Source organism: Photinus pyralis, unplaced genomic scaffold (genome assembly GCF_008802855.1).
Source record: "Photinus pyralis isolate 1611_PpyrPB1 unplaced genomic scaffold, Ppyr1.3 Ppyr1.4_LG9, whole genome shotgun sequence".
Lineage (NCBI taxonomy): Eukaryota > Metazoa > Arthropoda > Insecta > Coleoptera > Lampyridae > Photinus > Photinus pyralis.
Window position 1 is genome coordinate 7,543,505 of NW_022170878.1, and position 15,042 is coordinate 7,558,546.

Genomic DNA, 15,042 nt, shown 5'->3' on the forward strand with positions numbered 1-15,042 from the left:
CTAATTTAAGGGTTGATATGTACAAATCCTTTATTGATTAGAGCGGAATGACCCCTAAATCAGGCCTGCCCCACCTAAACTGCAGTTTGAAAATGGAAGGGGTTGAAATTTTTGTCTTAAAAAATTCAACCACCGTGTGGTCCTAATTTAAGGGTTGATAGTTACAGATTCTTTATTTATTAGAGTAAAATCACCACTAAATCAGGCCTGCCCACCTAAAATTCAGTTTGTAACGGAGGGGTTGAAATTTTTGTCTTAAAAAATTTAGCCACCGAATGTTCCTAATTTAAGGGTTGATAGTTACAGATTCTTTATTGATTAAAATGGAATCACCTCTAAATCACGCCTGCCCGACCTAAAATTCAGTTTGTAAACGAAAGGGGTTGAAATTTTTGTCTTATAATATTCAAACATCGAATGCTCTTAATTTAAGGGTTGATATGTACAGATTTTTTATTGATTAGAGTGGAATAGCCCCTAAATCAAGCTTGACCCACCTAAACTTCTGTTTGAAAACGACAGGGGTTGAAATTTTTGTCTTAAAAATTCAGCCACCGAGCGGTCCTAATTTAAGGGTTAATATGTACAGATTCTTTATTGAGTAGAGCTCCGAAGTCGGAGTAGAGTGGAATCACCCCTAAATCAGGCCCGCCTTATCTAAATTTCAGTTTGAAAATGGAAGGGGTTGAGATTTTTGTCTTAACAAATTCAAACATCGAATCCTCTTAATTTAAGGGTTGATATGTACAGATTCTTTATTGATTAAAATGGAATCACCTCTAAATCAAGCCTGCCCCACCCGAGGCTCCACCTAAAATTCAGTTTGTAAACGAAAGGGGTTGAAATTTTTGTCTTAAAAAATTCAGCCACCGAGCGGTCCTAATTTAAGGGTTAATATGTACAGATTCTTTATTGAGTAGAGCTCCGAAGTCGGAGTAGAGTGGAATCACCCCTAAATCAGGCCCGCCTTATCTAAATTTCAGTTTGAAAATGGAAGGGGTTGAGATTTTTGTCTTAACAAATTCAAACATCGAATCCTCTTAATTTAAGGGTTGATATGTACAGATTCTTTATTGATTAGAGTAGAATTACCCCCTATATCAGGCCTACCCCAACTACAAATCAGTTTGAAAACGGAACGGGTTGAAATTTTTGTCTTAAAAAAATAGCCACCGAGCGGTCTTAATTTAAGGGTTGATATGTACAGGTTCTTTATTGATTATAGTGGAATTACCCCCTAAATCAGGCCTGTCCCAACTACAATTCAGTTTGAAAACGGAAGAGTTTGAAATTTTTGTCTTCAGCCACCGAATGTTCCTAATTTAAGGGTTGATATATACAGATTCTTTATTGATTAGAGTGGAATTTCCCCCTAAATCAGGCCCGCCCCACTTAAAATTCAGTTTGTAAACGGAAGGGGTAAAAATTTTTGTGTTAAAAAATTCAGCCACCGAGCGGTCTTAATTTAAGGGTTGATATGTACCGATTCTTTATTGTATAAATGAAGACTATAAACGTTTTGGAGGAACATGTAGCATGGGAGAAGTACCGTAGTGTGGTGAAGGCTTCTCCGAGGTGTTTTTGGGAACCACTGACTTTTGCTATCCTGTAAGTTGTCCGATTGAATGGTTTCCCAAAAGTTCTCGGCGAATTCAGCTTTCTCCCAGAATTTGAGAACCGTCTTCATTTATCAGAGCACGAGGTGCTACGTTTTTTTCAAAAGGTGTACACCCTTCATTATTTGCACGATCATATTTAAGGGAAAAACTCTCAGTGAAGCTTTCCCCATCGATTTAAGAACCTTCTTCACTTTCCCGGGGTATGGCGTAACTGGTGCTTAAAATGTATCATATATGGGCTCTTTATCTGGGCGATTTCAATACTAGGTAATACAGGGAGGTGACGCGGCGCAGCCGCCGAAGCCGAAGCTATGTCAAGGGAACCAGGCGAGGCGGCGCTGCTTTTAAAAAAATATAGGCCCCCCTGACCATGCGAAAGTACGCCACTGGCCGCATATTTCGAGTAGCTAAATTGGTGGCAACCTTTTTATAATTTGGAATACCACAGACAGCTTCTTTAGAAAGAAATGCTGTTCCTCCCTGTATACCACCACCCTCAATAATTATAGTCATTAAAGATTCATTGTAAGTTGCCTTCGACAAAATGCATCATATTTGCTAATTTAACCGACTTCATAACAAATGATACAATATGTACAGGGTGTAGAAGACTGACTGACTCTGCAGTGTGTGCCTGTTTAGATTTTTGAAGATGGAAATGAAATGTTATATGAGAAAAATTCCTTATTTCGATTGGACAATCTCCAAAATGAGTGCACGAAGAAATTCAAGAATTGCGGTTAGTGGCGCAATATTGAATTCTGACACGACTAGTGCCAGTTGAATGTTTCCGTTTATTAATTAAATTAATAGATAGTGCATTTCAAACAGTTGAGCAACTTTTATTATAGTGTGCAGTTCTCTAAACTCTGAAATAGTATGTATAGGGTGATTATAAATCAGACTCTAATATACAGGGTGATTAACTGTAAATGTGGAGAAAAGCGTTTCGCGTCAGTTTGTCGCAGGACAAAGGAATATCCCCAAAAGGGCCATATCATACATTATATACTCACTGGCTGAGTGTTCTATCGGTTGATGCAGGACCTGAATCATGATGGCGTCCCTTGTGGTGTGTGACAATACCCATGAGCTTCATCCAAGCGTTGTTTTTCCCCCCGTGCCCCCCCATCCCGCTCTGCCACATCGTCATGGCTAAAGAGCATTACAAGACCAATTTTTGCGTATAAATCAAACACGACCGCTAGAACGCGCCGTTTTGTCAACTCGCGGCGGCACACTCCCGATGCACATTGCGAAGATTAATTAACACTAAAGACGCGCACAAAAGCTTCCGAAATACACAAAGGTCGTTATATATATTATCAGTATTACCAAACGAGTGGGCAAGCAAGCCAAAAATTTGCAATCATCATCGACGACGGCCGATGTCCAAAATTAGCACAGTTTGAACTTATCCGTTTAATTAGCACTTATTAGCGATCGTCAATTTGTGGGAGTGCGACTAAGTTTACCTAAAAAATTCAGAGCGTCAATGAAATCGCAAATATTTTTGACTTCCGATTTTATTGACCTCTTCGCGCAGATATTTCGGGACAAAATTTTACGTCAACCGCAAAACTTTCTTTTTCTATTTGCAGCAAACCTCTAAGAATCGTTGCAATTTTCTTTTTTAAAGATGCGCCCGTAGCTTTAAAATCTAATTTTTTTAAAAATGGAAGAGATAATTATTATTACGGCACGACTAGCAAAAAATTGAGCAAGAGTTTGTTGTCTAATTGTAATACAGCTAGTAATGGGGGGAGGAGAGGGGTTGATTATTATAACATTTATTAATTTATTATTGCACGAATAAAAACACAAGCACTGCACGAGTCCACCGGCAATTAGCGTGGGTCCTTAGGGCACTGCACATCGCCGTCGAATTGTTTTATTAGACCCCATCGTAAAGGGCTCTTTAGAAGACCGCGACGCGACCAACAGGTGAGAGACGGCGGCGTCGACAGGTTATCTTTAGTTAGCGCGCGATTTGTGCACTGCACCGGGGTTCAGCCGTCGGTGGTGGCGAAGACGCGCAGGCGCCCCCGCCAATGCGGACCTCCTGGTCCCGAAATCGCAATCCACTGCTGCAGCGGGTGGCGGATCATCCCCTTCTTTACCTGATTATCCTGCAGGGGATCGCCTGCCACTGTCCGCCACTGCTGCAGTGCCAAGAAAGATAAACCGACATCGGCAGGGCCGTACTTCGCTCGGCGGTTCATTTTCTCGCCCGAATTGAGCGTATCGATTAGGGGATGATGTCGAATGTACTTTCTTACGATAATTCGCGCCCCATTAGTTCGCGATTACGAATTCGAAAATGCAAGAATCGCCCTCTCCGTACGCGGGATTAAAATTTTTAATTACGCCTCCTCGCGCCATTTAAAAACACGCAAATTTTAAGTATTCATCGCGATTGATTTATAGTTTTGTAACGTTATACGCTAATTAATATCATCTTATCTGCGAAATTAATGTTCCGTAAACTAGCGCAAACTTTTCTATTTATACCGAGCCGCGTTTCTTCTTTCAATAGCGCCGTTTATGGGAACGTTTCGAAAAGTTTTGCGAAACGCAGCACATTCGCTAAATAAACGGCGATTAGGTCAATATACGACACAATTGGGACGTATAACTTTAACTCTAAGCCTGTGGGGCGCCATCCCGACTCAATTCGACACTTCACAGACTCAAAAAATAAACCTATTTTGGGCCCACGCACTTCAGGCCATGGGTACAAAAAACTATAGGTTGCGAAGGCCTAGAAGTTTTAAATTTTGGGTTTGGTCGCCAAAAAACATCAAATTTCGAACATTTTTGGACCAAAGGACTCACGAAAGTTATGATTTGAGTACAAACAAGCTTAAAAATTTAAAATTCACTTATATATAGCAAGTGTGTGCCTGTTATTGGGCCCACGCACTTCAAAGGCCGTGGGTACAAAAAATTATAGCTTGCGAAAGCCTAGAAGGCTCAAATTTTGGATTTGGTCGCCGAAAAATATCAAATTTCGATCATTTTTGGACCAAAAGAGTCACGAAAAGCTATGATTTGAGTACAAACAAGCTTAACAATTTAAAATTCACGCATATATAGCCAATGTATGCCTGTTTTTGGCCACACGCACTTCAAAGGCCATAGGTACAAAAAATTATAGCTTGCAAAGGACTAAAAGGTTCAAATTTTGGGTTCGCCAAAAAATATCAAATTTCGAACACTTTTGGACCAAACGAGTCAGGAAAGTTATGATTTGATTACAAACAAGTTTAACAATTTAGAATTCCCGCATAAAAAGTAAGTATGGGTGCCTGTTTTTGGGCCCCCGCACTTCAAAGGCCATGGGTACAAAAAATTATAACTTGCGAAGGTCTAGAAGGTTCAAATTTCGATCGGGTCGATCTGAGACAATTTTTTCCTTCGGGGCTCAAAAAAAGGCAGTGAATAACCTTCCATTTTAACCAAAAATCGACTACACCAAAATTTCTCGGGAAACACTTTTTCTTATTAATTTGGGTACGTAGAATCCAAATCAATTCGTACTTTTTCGATCAGACTTCCCAATCAAAAGTTCTAGACTAGAAACCAATTTCGAAAAAAATTTCAAAGGGCTGTAACTTTTGAACTACTAGCCCAATCTTGGAACTGTTTGAAATTATGGATTCTACAGGCCACATTCTATAAGAAAAGTAGCCCAATCTTGGAACTGTTTGAAATTATGGATTCTACAGGCCACATTCTATAAGAAAAAATTTTTTCCGGATCGATCTGAGACAATTTTTTCTTCGAGCCTCAAAAAAGGCAGTGTATAACCTTCCTTTTTTACCAAAAATCGACTACACCAAAATTTCTCGGGAAAACACTTTTTCTTATTAATTTTGGTGCGTAGAATCCAAAACAATTCGTACTTTTTCGATTAGACTTCTCAATCAAAAGTTATAGACTAGAAACCAATTTCGAAAAAAAATTCAAAGGGCTGTAACTTTTGAACTAGTAGCCCAATCTTGGAACTGTTTGAAATTATGGATTCTACAGGCCACATTCTATAAGAAAATTTTTTTCCCGGGTCGATCTGAGACAATTTTTTTTTCGGGGCTCAAAAAAAGGCAGTGTATAACCTTCCTTTTTTACCAAAAATCGACTGCACCAAAATTTCTCGGGAAAACACTTTTTCTTATTAATTTGGTGCGTAGAATCCAAAACAATTCGTACTTTTTCGATCAGACTTCTCAATCAAAAGTTATAGACTAGAAACCAATTTCGAAAAAAAATTCAAAGAGCTGTAACTTTTGAACTAGTAGCCCAATCTTGGAACTGTTTGAAATTATGGATTCTACAGGCCACATTCTATAAGAAAATTTTTTTCCGGGTCGATCTGAGACAATTTTTTTTTCGGGGCTCAAAAAAAGGCAGTGTATAACCTTCCTTTTTTACCAAAAATCGACTACACCAAAATTTCTCGGGAAAACACTTTTTTCTTATTAATTTGGGTGCGTAGAATCCAAATCAATTCGTACTTTTTCGATCAGACTTCTCAATCAAAAGTTATAGTCTAGAATAGAAACCAATTTCGAAAAAAAATTCAAAGGGCATCCTTTCCGGGAAATATGATGTGTTTGTTCGAGAAAATTTTCAAATATTCGGGCACGTTCAGAAGCGTTCGAGAACTTTCAAGAAAGATGGGCATTTGCTGTATAAGAATTGTACTCTCGCTCGTGTTATGTTATACATTGTGAGTGATAAGTAATCATTAATGGTATAAATTAATCCATTCCAACACTGTTATATTTATTATTTTGTTAAAGGTAAATAAATAAAGTAAATTCCCGTATTGATGGCAACTGGGTGCCAGTTTTTGGGTCCAGGCCTAGAAGGTTCAAATTTTAGGTTTCGTCGCCAAAAAACATCAAATTTCTATCATTTTTGGACCACAGGAGTCACGAAAATTCTGATTTAAGTACATACAAGTTAAACAAATTAAAATTCTCTAATCAGTAGCAAATTTTGGCCCGTTGTTGGGCCCATGCACTTTAAAGGTCATGGGTACACAAAATTATAGGTTGCGAAGGTCTAAAAGGTTCAAATTTTAGGTTTCGTCGCCAAAAAACATCAAATTTCTATCATTTTTGGACCACAGGAGTCACGAAAATTCTGATTTAAGTACATACAAGTTAAACAAATTAAAATTCTCTAATCAGTAGCAAATTTGGGCCCGTTGCTGGGCCCATGCACTTCAAAGGTCATGGGTGCACAAAATTATAGGTTGTGAAGGCCTAAAAGGCTTAAATTTTAGGTTTCGTCGCCAAAAAATATCATATTTCTATAATTTTTCACCACAGGAGTTACGCAAATTCTGATTTCACAAGTTTCAAAATTTTAAAATTCATTCATGTGTAGCAAATTTGGACCCGTTGTTAGGCCCATGCACTTTAAAGGTCATGGGTACACAAAATTATAGGTTGCGAAGGTCTAAAAGGTTCAAATTTTGGGTTTTGGCGCCAAAAAATATCGAATTTCTAACATTTTTGGACCAAAGGAGTCACGAAAGTCATGATTTGAGTCCATACAAGCCTAACAATTTAAAATTCACCCAGTGTGTGCCTGTTTTTGGGCCCAAGCGCTTAAAGGGTCATGGGTTTGTTTCTTTAGCATTAATCCTATATTTAAAGCTCGGCTTTTTATAATTTATCGACATTAAAATGAAAATCGATCCGGTCCTGCGACGAGATCTCCTCCAAAGTCGAGCGCGTCAAATTCACCTCGCTTATCATCAACTTGAACCTTTTGAATCCGAAAAACGCATCCCCGTCGACGAACTCGATCGGGTTGTCGATCAAATTCAGCTCTTGGATGTTCACCAGGCCGCCGAATGAGTTTTTATCCACGTTGCGTATCGCGTTGTTCGCCAAGGAGAGGACCTCCAAGTTCGGCATGTTCTGGAAGACGCCGGAGGGCAGTCGCGCGATCTGGTTGCTGTCCAAGTGTAGCGCCTTGAGGAGCGTCAGTCCGCTGAACATGCCGATCTCGAGGTTGACGAGCCGATTGCCGGTGAGCCGCAGCTCCTGTAGAGCGACGAGGTGCTTGAATGTGTTCGGTTTGAGCGCGTTCAGGCGATTGCCGGACAGTCGCAGCTCGGTCAGCTTGTCGAGCCCGCCGAAGGTGAGGTTGTCGATTTGCGCGAGGTTGTTGTTGTCCAGGTTGAGGCGTCGCAAGTTGGGCAGTCGGCCGAAGCTTCCGCTCGCGATGTGATTGACGATGCAGTTGCCCAAATTTAGGTGTTGCAAGCTGGGGAGGGTGCCGAAGGTGCTCTTTTCGATGCGCTCAAGATTGCTGTACTCGAGACTGAGATAGGATAGATAATCGAGGTCGAAGGTCCCATTAAAGATAACCTCAAAGTCGTTATTCCCCGCCGTTAGCGTTTCCAATATGTGCAAGCCCTCGAAGGCTTTCGGATCGAAGACTCCGATTCTGTTAAAGGTTAGGTCGAGGTGTTTCAGGCCCTGCAGGTTGCTGAAGCTGCCTCGTCTTACTTGCGTGATGATGTTGTTCTTCAGGTACAGCTTCGCCAGGCGGCCCAAACCGGTGAAGTACGCTTCTTGCAAACCGTCCAGTTTGTTGTAGTTCAAGTGGAGTTCTTCCAAGTGGGTGACTTGCTGAAAGATGTTGGCGGGTAAATAGTGAATTTGGTTGCGAGACAAGTATAGGTGTTTTAGCGCGTGTAGACCTTTGAAGCATCCCTCTCGCATGAACATTAGTCGATTGGCCTGAAGATCCAAGATCTGCAAGGCCTTCAGGTCTTGAAAAACGCCATCGACCAAGGTCTTGAGGTTGTTGTGGGACAGGTCGAGCTCTTGGAGGTGGTGGAGCCCAACGAACGTCCCCTTTTCCAAATTTTCCAGGTGCGTGTAGAAGATACTGATGGTTTTTAGCTGAGTCGACCTTTCAAAAACCCCAGACTGTAAGGTTGGTATCAAATTCGAGAAGATGGTCAGCTCGTGTAACTTGTCGAGGCCGGCAAAGGCCCCCCGTTCAATGCCAACGATTTTGCTATCGTCGATCTTCAGCTGCGTGACATTCTTGGGGAAGAGATCCGCTGGGATTACATCTATATTGCAGTGCACCAAGTGGATGGAGCTTCCCGTTGTATTCTGTTTCAAGCTATCGCGAAGAAATTGGACGTCGTGAACTTGTCTACATATCGTTTGCGTTTCATAACTTCGACAACCTTTGTACTCTGAGATAACAAGCCCGACCAAAGATGCCACGACTATGCATCTGAGCATTTTCGTAATTACACCGTCTCTAATTAAACCACTTTTTAGACACTTACTCGATGCTGCACTTACCTACTTTACCGACCACGCGAATACCAATCAATCTAAATTCAGACTGAATACGATGATAGTAAAATCGGAGCGTGACATCTTTTTTTGGATCAACAGCTTGTGCAACACAAATTATTATTATTTAAATGCGTTACGCAGTTTTGCGCCAATAATAAACTTGATCAAACGGGAACTTTCTAATTTGTATAAATAGATTTATTGTTACTCCCACGCTTTTAAATAGACAATACAATAAAATGTAACAATAGATGCGTGGGTGTAGTTAAAATTACTTGCAAAAACTGTCACCATGTGCATGTTGGGCAAACGGATAATATTTTAAGCGCACGGCGCCACAATTAGGTCGAAAGCTGAAATTGTGACAGAAGTCATTTTCATGGTCTCCTGATACCAACCTGTGGCATTCGAACTCCGAGTTGAAATGGCTATTATTGCCTCTATCTCCTTATACTTGACTATAAATAACTGTCTAAACCTGTGATGCGACAGGTGGTATTTTCAAATTCTTTAATAGAGCATGGTCGTTTATACTTTCCTAATACTACAATTCAGCACAAAGTCATTGGACCAAAGGTGCAGAACCGACTGGTGGAATTGTGCGTGTTTTCCTGATAAGAAAACTATTACGTTTTCCTGACTCAAGCACTTCAGCAGTAACTGATTGTGTCAGGAGTGCAGAAGTACACATTGCAATATCAAAATTTGTATCTGAAGCCTTAGTGGAAAGATGCCTGAAATGTTAAAAGATCATTTAACTTTGGGAAACTTTGGAAAAGCGCAGGAAACATATTGGAAATGTATTAAAAATTTATAAAAATTTTGAAAATCCTTATAACATTTTGGAAAATGATCCCAAATTATTAAAAATTGGTAAGAAAATGTTGAAAAAGAAATAATAGAGAAATAAGTATCGAGTCTTAGTTTGCTGGGGGATATTCCCTACCCCCTTAACCACCGGTATAATATGTCCACTCACAAAACTATAATTTTATGTTTTGAAATCAAGCCGAGGGGTTGTGGGAGAGGGGGGGGGGTTTATGGAATACCTCTCAGAATATGAACCATTCGATAACTGTTTTCCAAAGACCGCCATGAGGACGCTAGAGATAATAGAAAAAGAGGCATCGCGCCTTAGCTTTTTGGGGGTTATTGATAGGGAGAGGGGGGCGTTCTTCCACAGCCTCTAGACCACCCCAGTACTATGCTAGACTGTCATCTCACTATAATTAATGTGTAAAGATTTGTTTTCTTCACTACTAAGAATTATTATTGTTTACGGTATATGTACTTATTGAAAAAACCTCGTAGATTACGAATAGATGACTCCCTATTGCAGGGAGGGAGTGTTCCATACCACCCAGTACTATGACTGTCCATTAACAAAAAACTACAATTCATGTTCCGAAGACCAAGCGTGTAAAACAGTACCGTAGGTCGGGGGTGGGGTGGAATGACCTCCAAAAATACCTTCAGTAAACTAAAACTCCATACCTCCTTCTCTATTACCTTTAACCAGAGACTTGTTACTACAGTCTCTGCCTTTAACACCTTCATGGCGGTCTTTGGAAAACAGTTATCGAACATTTTTTGTATTTTGGGGAGTATTCCATAACCCCCGGCCCGTCTATTTTCAAAAACTATAATTAATGGTCCGAAGAGAAAGCGCCCTTGTGGGAAAATGCGGTACCGGGGTAATCTGTGGGGTATGGAATACTCTCCATTATACGAATTTTCGATAATTGTCTAGCGTGCTAGAGAAAGGACTATGGAGCTTTACTATGGAGTTTTAGTTTACTGGGGGGTTTTCTGATGTGTATTCCATACCACCCAGACCGCCCCGGTATTGTGTTACATTGTCCATTCACAAAACTATAGTTAATGTTCTGAAGAGCATGCGCTTTCGTGGGAAAACGTAGTACCGGAGGGGGTCTGGGGGATATCGAATACTCCCCAGTATACTACAATTCGATTACTTGTCTTCCAAAGACAGCCATTAGGGAAGTAGAGATAATAGAAACGGGTGTATCGAGTCTTAGTTCCTAATCCACGAAGTGTCACGAAGTGTCAATCAGAAAATTCATTTAAAATTTTGTCTGGCTACCAGGAGAACATAATCGTCGAGAGGGTCTTTTCCCATCACCCACAAAAATATTTCGAAACCAAATTTCGTTTTAAATCTTTTCCAATTTGGTATCAGGAGGCTATAATGTGCGAGGAGATGTTTCAGCTCCTAATACACGAAGTGTCAATCAGAAAATTCATTTAAAATTTTGTCTGGCTACCAGGAGAACATAATCGTCGAGAGGGTCTTTTCCCATCACCCACAAAAATATTTCGAAACCAAATTTCGTTTTAAATCTTTCCCAATTTGGTATCAGGAGGCTATAATGTGCGAGGAGATGTTTCAGCTCCTAATACACGAAGTGTCAATCAGAAAATTCATTTAAAATTTTGTCTGGCTACCAGGAGAACATAATCGTCGAGAGGGTCTTTTCCCATCACCCACAAAAATATTTCGAAACCAAATTTCGTTTTAAATCTTTTCCAATTTGGTATCAGGAGGTTATAATGTGCGAGGAGGTGTTTCAGCTCCTAATACACGAAGTGACAATTAGAAAATTTATTTAAAATTTTGTCTGGCTACCAGGAGAACATAATAGTTGTGGATATCTTTCCCCATCGCCCACAAAAATATTTCGAAGCCAAATTTCGTTTTAAATATTTTCCAATTTGGTAGCAGGAGGTTATAATTTGCGAGGAGGTGTTTCAGCTCCTAATACACGAAGTAACAATTAGAAAATTCATTTAAAATTTTGTCTGGCTACCAGGAGAACATAGGAGGTATTTTCCCATCACCCACAAAAACATTTCGAAGCCAAATTTCGTTTTAAATCTCTTCCAATTTGGTATCAGAAGGTTATAAAGTGGGAGGAGATGTTTCAGCTCCTAATACACGAAGTGCCAATCAGAAAATTGTTGTAAAATTTTGTCTGGCTACCAGGAGAACATAATCGTCGAGGGGGTCTTTTCCCATCACCCACAAAAATATTTCGAAACCAAATTTCGTTTTAAATCTTTTCCAATTTTGTATCAGGAGGTTATAATGTGCGAGGAGGTGTTTCAGCTCCTAATACACGAAGTGACAATTAGAAAATTGATTTAAAATTTTGTCTGGCTACCAGGAGAACATAATAGTGGTGGAGGTCTTTTCCTATCACCCACAAAAATGTTTCGAAGCCAAATTTCGTTTTAAATCTTTTCCAATTTGGTATCAGGAGGTTATAAAGTGGGAGGAGATGTTTCAGCTCCTAATACACGAAGTGACAATTAGAAAATTCATTTAAAATTGTGTCTGGCTACCAGGAGAACATAATAGTTGTGGATATCTTTTCCCATCGCCCACAAAAATATTTCGTAGCCAAATTTCGTTTTAAATATTTTCCAATTTGGTATCAGGAGGTTATAATGTGCGAGGAGGTGTTTCAGCTCCTAATACACGAAGTGACAATTAGAAAATTTATTTAAAATTTTGTCTGGCTACCAGGAGAACATAATAGTCGAGGAGATCTTTTCCCATCACCCACAAAAATATTTCGAAGCCAAATTTCGTTTTAAATCTTTTCCAATTTGGTATGAGGAGGTTATAAAGTGGGAGGAGATGTTTCAGCTCCTAATACACGAAGTGACAATTAGAAAATTCATTTAAAATTTTGTCTGGCTACCAGGAGAACATAGGAGGTATTTTCCCATCACCCACAAAAACATTTCGAAGCCAAATTTCGTTTTAAATCTCTTCCAATTTGGTATCAGAAGGTTATAAAGTGGGAGGAGATGTTTCAGCTCCTAATACACGAAGTGCCAATCAGAAAATTCTTGTAAAATTTTGTCTGGCTACCAGGAGAACATAATAGTCGAGGAGGTCTTTTCCCATCACCCACAAAAATATTTCGAAGCCAAATTTCGTTTTAAATCTTTCCCAATTTGGTATCAGGAGGCTACAATGTGCGAGGAGGTGTTTCAGCTCCTAATACACGAAGTGTCAATCAGAAAATTCATTTAAAATTTTGTCTGGCTACCAGGAGAACATAATCGTCGAGAGGGTCTTTTCCCATCACCCACAAAAATATTTCGAAACCAAATTTCGTTTTAAATCTTTTCCAATTTGGTATCAGGAGGCTATAATGTGCGAGGAGATGTTTCAGCTCCTAATACACGAAGTGTCAATCAGAAAATTCTTTAAAATTTTGTCTGGCTACCAGGAGAACATAATAGTCGAGGAGGTCTTTTCCCATCACCCACAAAAATATTTCGAAGCCAAATTTCGTTTTAAATCTTTTCCAATTTGGTATCAGGAGGTTATAATGTGCGAGGAGGTGTTTCAGCTCCTAATACACGAAGTGACAATTAGAAAATTTATTTAAAATTTTGTCTGGCTACCAGGAGAACATAATAGTTGTGGATATCTTTCCCCATCGCCCACAAAAATATTTCGAAGCCAAATTTCGTTTTAAATATTTTCCAATTTGGTAGCAGGAGGTTATAATTTGCGAGGAGGTGTTTCAGCTCCTAATACACGAAGTAACAATTAGAAAATTCATTTAAAATTTTGTCTGGCTACCAGGAGAACATAGGAGGTATTTTCCCATCACCCACAAAAACATTTCGAAGCCAAATTTCGTTTTAAATCTCTTCCAATTTGGTATCAGAAGGTTATAAAGTGGGAGGAGATGTTTCAGCTCCTAATACACGAAGTGCCAATCAGAAAATTCTTGTAAAATTTTGTCTGGCTACCAGGAGAACATAATCGTCGAGGGGGTCTTTTCCCATCACCCACAAAAATATTTCGAAACCAAATTTCGTTTTAAATCTTTTCCAATTTTGTATCAGGAGGTTATAATGTGCGAGGAGGTGTTTCAGCTCCTAATACACGAAGTGACAATTAGAAAATTGATTTAAAATTTTGTCTGGCTACCAGGAGAACATAATAGTGGTGGAGGTCTTTTCCTATCACCCACAAAAATGTTTCGAAGCCAAATTTCGTTTTAAATCTTTTCCAATTTGGTATCAGGAGGTTATAAAGTGGGAGGAGATGTTTCAGCTCCTAATACACGAAGTGACAATTAGAAAATTCATTTAAAATTGTGTCTGGCTACCAGGAGAACATAATAGTTGTGGATATCTTTTCCCATCGCCCACAAAAATATTTCGTAGCCAAATTTCGTTTTAAATATTTTCCAATTTGGTATCAGGAGGTTATAATGTGCGAGGAGGTGTTTCAGCTCCTAATACACGAAGTGACAATTAGAAAATTTATTTAAAATTTTGTCTGGCTACCAGGAGAACATAATAGTCGAGGAGATCTTTTCCCATCACCCACAAAAATATTTCGAAGCCAAATTTCGTTTTAAATATTTTCCAATTTGGTATCAGGAGGTTATAATGTGCGTGGAGGTGTTTCAGCTCCTAATACACGAAGTGCCAATCAGAAAATTCTTGTAAAATTTTGTCTGGCTACCAGGAGAACATAATAGTTGTGGAGGTCTTTTCCTATCACCCACAAAAACATTTCGAAGCCAAATTTCGTTTTAAATCTTTTCCAATTTGGTATCAGAAGGTTATAAAGTGGGAGGAGACGTTTCAGCTCCTAATACACGAAGTGCCAATCAGAAAATTTTTGTAAAATTTTGTCTGGCTATCAGGAGAACATAATAGTTGTGGATGTCTTTCCCTATCACCCACAAAATTGTTTCGAAGCCAAATTTAGTTTTTAAATCTTTTCCAATTTGATATCAGGAGGTTATCATGCGCGAGGAGGTGTTTCAGCTCCTAATACACGAAGTGCCAATCAGAAAATTCATTTAAAATTTTGTCTGGCTACCAGGAGAACATAATAGTTGTGGAGGTCTTTTCCTATCACCCACAAAAATATTTCGAAGCCAAATTTCGTTTTAAATCTTTCCCAATTTGGTATCAGGAGGCTACAATGTGCGAGGAGGTGTTTCAGCTCCTAATACACGAAGTGTCAATCAGAAAATTCATTTAAAATTTTGTCTGGCTACCAGGAGAACATAATCGTCGAG

The 15,042-nt window shown here is 39.3% G+C and overlaps 2 protein-coding genes across 8 annotated transcripts in view; both read right to left on the minus strand.

Annotated features, from left to right (window-relative positions):
- Positions 1-3,587, minus strand: part of LOC116180516 (potassium voltage-gated channel protein Shaker) — a 221,666-nt gene extending 218,079 nt beyond the window's left edge. For 3 of the 7 annotated variants that reach the window (XR_004147139.1, XR_004147140.1, XM_031500550.1), the window contains exon 1: positions 2,636-3,587. Coding sequence is in view for 4 of the 7 variants with exons in the window: in XM_031500550.1 (XP_031356410.1) it covers positions 2,636-2,772 (137 nt within the window). In the remaining 3 variants the exon portion in view is untranslated. The remainder of the gene's footprint in view (positions 1-2,635) is intronic. The other 4 variants (XM_031500538.1, XM_031500541.1, XM_031500539.1 and 1 more) reach the window with 3 other exon arrangements.
- A 3,669-nt stretch (positions 3,588-7,256) lies between these two features.
- LOC116181419 (insulin-like growth factor-binding protein complex acid labile subunit) lies at positions 7,257-9,100 on the minus strand. The gene is made up of 2 exons (XM_031501786.1): positions 8,967-9,100; positions 7,257-8,918 (listed from the first exon to the last, which is right to left on the minus strand). Exon 2 carries the CDS (start codon positions 8,897-8,899, stop codon positions 7,295-7,297), a length of 1,605 nt encoding a protein of 534 aa, XP_031357646.1. The 5' UTR covers positions 8,900-8,918; positions 8,967-9,100; the 3' UTR covers positions 7,257-7,294.
- Between the last annotated feature and the right edge of the window lie 5,942 nt (positions 9,101-15,042).

Excerpts from the sequence above, each read along its gene's own strand:
- LOC116181419 (XM_031501786.1), bottom strand. The coding sequence starts at position 8,899 with ATGCTCAGATGCATAGTCGTGGCATCTTTGGTCGGGCTTGTTATCTCA.